Below are 5,000 nucleotides of genomic sequence, written 5' to 3'. Positions count from 1 at the left end.
TATTATTATTATTATTATTATTATTATTACCTATGCTATAACCCTAGTTGGAAAAGCAGCATGCTTTAAGCCCAGGGGATCCAACAGGGAAAAATAGCCGAGTGAGAAAGGAAATAAGAAAATAAACGATATGAGCAGTAATGAAAAATTAAGATAAGATATTCAAGAATAGTAACAACATTAAAACGGTTTTCCATTTACAAACAATAAAAATACACTTATGTCAGCCTGTTCAACATAAAAATATTTGGCGAAGTTTAAACTTTTGAAGTTCTACCGATTCAACTACCCGATTAGGAAGATCATTCACAACTTGGTCACAGCTGGAATAAAACTTCTAGAATACTGAGTAGTATTGAGCCTCGCGATGAAGAAAGGTTGACTAATAGAATTAACTGCGTACCTAGTATTACGAACATTAGTTTCGTGGTTTTAGTGTATCCAAAGATCGTATTGTTCGTTGTATTGCTATTTAAAAGTCTGAAGCGCCCGTAGACCAAACACCCACACACCTTACGGTGATTAACACACCGGATGTCGCTGGCGATAATAGAAATTGTCGTTTTGTCAACAGACCAGGACTGGTGTGCTAAAGGTTAGACCATTGTGCAGACCGACTTTGGCTTTGTCCAGCTCATTGCGTCACGATTACTTTAATGTAATATTGAATTAGTTACCGGAACCAGCTTTATTTCTTTGTACCTATTTGCTGTATTGTTTTAAGTGCGATATTATAGATGCATCGGTATATATATATATATATATATATATATATATATATATATATATATATATATATATATATATATATATATATATTGAGAAATACTCTGTTATACACGTGTTTCATACACTAATGCTATTGCTTAATTATTTCAACACCCGCAGTGATAATAGAAAAACCGTTTAAGCTTGCCATCGCATGTTTCATATTATTTGAATTTTTGTGACATTATTTCTCTCAAGTGTTTGCACACAAGCTCGTTATCTGTTGAACAAACCTTAATTGGATTTTACCTTGCCTCTCTGTTACAACTTAACAGCTACGTTGCCACAACTCCATTTTTGGGTGCTTGGTGTTTTGTAAATGTAGAACTTGTGTGTGTGTGTATATATATATATATATATATATATATATATATATATATATTAGCAAATAGGAAGCAAGATAGATACTATGGCAACCTCTTCCTTAAATTTGTGGGTAAACTTTTTTTTTATCTAAATATACAAAATTCGTAAGTGAAACTTTCCACTAAAGAATATAATGATGGTCACATTTTGTTATTAACACGTAGCGTACATTATTATTATTATTATTATTATTATTGTTATTATTATTATTATTATTATTAGATTTAATTGCTAAGCTACATCCCTAGTTGGAAAAGCCATTTACTATAAACCCTGTGGCCCCAACAGGGAAAATAGCTCAGTGAGGAAAGGAAACTAGGAAAAATGAAATATTTTAAGAACAGTAACAACATAAAAACATATATTTCTTATATAAACTATAAAAACTTTAACAAAAAAGAGGAAGAGAAATTAGATAGCATAGTTTGCCCCCTCTCTCTCTCTCTCTCTCTCTCTCTCTCTCTCTCTCTCTCTCTCTCTCTCTCTCTCTCTCTCTCTCTCTCTCTCACATTTGTTTAGAACCTAACTGATGTTTTGTAAACAGTCACGACTGTGATCTCCATCAAACATAAAGGACGAATAAATATTTGTTCCAACTTTTTCAAGAGTAGTTTTCCCTCGTATTATCTCTTGCTAAAAAGATTGAATTCTGGGTACTGCCTATACACAAATCTTGGGTGTTTATAGATGAATTATAACCGAATTTGATTCCCTTACAACAGAATTTTCAACTTGACCATAATTAAGATTCAGAGAAATTGATGCTGTTAGATGTGTCAAAAGCTCCTCACTAAGTAAAAGCTGCATTAAACTTATTTCATTGGTATGAGTAATTTCTTTGGATTTAATTTGTGGGTTTATATAAAGAGAAATACAAGCTTCACTAGAATAACCCTGCCTGTCTGTTTGTCTGTCTGTCTATCTGTCTGTCTAACTGTCTTTCTGTCTGTCTTTCTGTTAAGATTGCCTTACCTTATGTAAGACACGGGCTCTTGCACGAAGACCCTTAACTCTCTCTATGGTCTTAACTAGTTACTACACTAGATACACCCCAACTCTCCCATTATGCAAAAACCACAAGGATTAACTTCAGCTTCAGAAAATACTACGCCTTTAGCCAATATCACAAGAAAACAAAAAGTAAATGAAAAATAAGAAAAAATATACCTTTATATAAATGAAACTGTGACTCTACCACACTTTACATTACTCTTAGTAATATAATACTACTACGGCGATAGCCAAGAAAACCAGCCAACAAAAAGTGGAAGAAATATAAGAAAGTATATTGCGCTGTGTTAACTTTAAAAATCATAAGAAACACTTCTTTATCAAATAATACCGTGATTAACCCACACTTTAAATGACTCTTAGTAGTACTTAACTTTCCAAACTATTCCCTACCAAGGTTAGCTAGCTAATTATCCTCCCTCTTCTTTCACCCACCTTTCCTATCAGCTTAAAAATTATGGTTTTACACCTTCATAGTAGACTGAACCCCTCAGATTTTCAATCGTGTTTTTAAAATTTGCATTATTTAATATTAATTCTCACTTTTGTTAGGGAGAAGTTTGTGTGTGTGTGTGTGTGTGTGTGTGTGTGTGTGTGTGTGTGTTTGGTATAGAAAATGGGGAGGTTTTTATTGGGAACAGCTAAGTGCAGAATTCTTGAAAACAAACCTTGATATTTTTTTTCTAGCCTTTTTATCATGTTTTAAATTGTATTTTTAATTTATGTATGAATGTTATGTTCTACCACTGAAAAACTTTATTAAGGCTAATTCATGATGCCAGATAACATATAATCAATCAATCAATCAATCATTAAGGCTATTTCTCGGACTTTCTTTTTATTAGAGCCATCTTTCATGACTGACATTTTCCACGTGAGATGTTTTCTTATTGTAAATAGTGTTATTTTTTCCCTTTAGTTTTCTTTTAATACTTTTTTGTGTGATATTCAGGATTACGGTTCTTTTTGTCCATAATTCATGGAAAATTGGAAAAAAAATTCTAGTTATCTGGCAAGTCTCATTATTAATGCTTATTTAATTTCGAGTATGAGTCATCATTCAGTCAATGTTTTGTCTTCTTTTTATAGGTTATTTATATGAAAGATTTTATTTTATTTCAATATTTTTACTGTTATTACAATAATTTATTTTAATTGTTTATTACTTCTCTTGCAGTGTATTTATTTCCTTTCCTCACTATCTATATTCTTCCTGTAAGAGCTCTTGTGCTTTTAGCATCCTGTTTTTTCCAACTAGGGTTGTAGCTCAGCTAGTAACAACAACAACAACAACAATAATATCAAGAAGAAATTGGTCTTTATGTCAACAAAAACAGGAAATATTTTATATTCAGTTTACGTTTTAGAATTTGGGAGGGTCAATTTAAATGATTTTCTTATGAGGAATAGGAATAATGAATGGCCTCCCTAGGGCCGAACACCTGACCATATGTAACTAAAAATCTCTGGCTGATTTTAATACATTTTATATGTATTAATTTATCAATCGGTTTTGAGAGAAGGGAGGTGACCGTTTTAGAATTGATGTTACAGCTCTCGAAAGTGGGAGAATCTTCACCATTATTGATAGTGGTAATTTTAACTTCGATCTTTACCCATTAATAATATGCTCTTGAGATGGAAAATCGTTTTAGAGAGAAGAGGATGAATTATGGGCACTTGAGTTGAGCCATTGACACTGTTTGCTTTTGAAACCAAGCAGGATTATAGTATGTCAGATAGAAGTCTCAGTATATATATATATATATATATATATATATATATATATATATATATATGTGTGTGTGTGTGTGTATGTATGTATATATATATATATACACATATATATATGTACATACACACACACATATATATATATATATATATATATATATATATATTTATATATATATATATATATATATATATATATATATATATATATATATATATATATATATATATATGAATATATATCACGAGCTGTTACCATAAAATGAATTCCAAGTGGATATATATTCCCAAGATAGAATTCGGTATTAAATGCCATTCGTTGGTGATATTTACACACACACACACACACACACATATATATATATATATATATATATATATATATAAATTCTTTTTGCTTCATTGTGTTATATAGATTTACTTATTGCTTTGAATTTAGTTAAAATTCCCTTTTTAATTAAAATTATTTTTCCATAGGTTTCAAGATAGATTCGTTTATTTAATAAGTCTGTTGAATTGATTTAATCATTCTTGAAAATATGTATAACCTGTTTAGCTATGATTTTTACTAAATGTTTGTTTTCTTTCATTCCAGGGTATTTACTATGTGCGCTATTAAATAATGGAATAATCCCAAATTTGGGAAAATCAAAGAAGTCAGTGACAGATGTGTAGGCCTATCTGCTGTGTAGTCATGACCACCAAAACAGCTAAGAAAATGTCGTTTACAAAAGGCTTCCTAAATTAGCCTACAGTGATGGCCTTTAACGATTCGCCAACGCATCACTACAGCGCCAAGCATAACTGCTGGGTGGAGGCGAACATCACATACCCCAATGAAACCATAATTCCCGTGGGGACTTACTGCTACTATGGGCTACACATAGTCATACCCATATCGGCGATACTGGTAACTGCTATGGTTCTAGCTATCGTCGGGAACTTCATGGTGATCATGACCATAGCCCGCCACAGAGGAATGAGAACAAGGACTAATATTCTCTTGGCCAACTTGGCCGTTGCGGATATTTTAGTGGCCCTGCTGGACATGCCCATCTCCCTGATCACGGTCATCCATGGAGATTGGATTTACAGCTCTACTTTCTGCGATTTCAATGGCT

General features: G+C 32.0%; 1 protein-coding gene across 1 annotated transcript in view; it reads left to right on the top strand.

Moving 5' to 3' along the window:
- The window catches only part of LOC137620255 (uncharacterized), an 88,233-nt gene that overhangs the window by 12,795 nt on the left and 70,438 nt on the right, over positions 1 to 5,000 (top strand). The window contains 1 exon segment of the mRNA XM_068350497.1: positions 4,475 to 5,000. This exon segment is cut by the window's right edge and continues 52 nt beyond it. Coding sequence (XP_068206598.1) covers positions 4,637 to 5,000 — 364 coding nt within the window. The 5' untranslated portion in view covers positions 4,475 to 4,636.

This window comes from Palaemon carinicauda, chromosome 26, assembly GCF_036898095.1.
Source record: "Palaemon carinicauda isolate YSFRI2023 chromosome 26, ASM3689809v2, whole genome shotgun sequence".
NCBI classification, from domain to species: domain Eukaryota; kingdom Metazoa; phylum Arthropoda; class Malacostraca; order Decapoda; family Palaemonidae; genus Palaemon; species Palaemon carinicauda.
The sequence above is the reverse complement of the archived record's forward strand: the minus strand, read 5'-3'. Positions and strand labels throughout refer to the sequence as shown.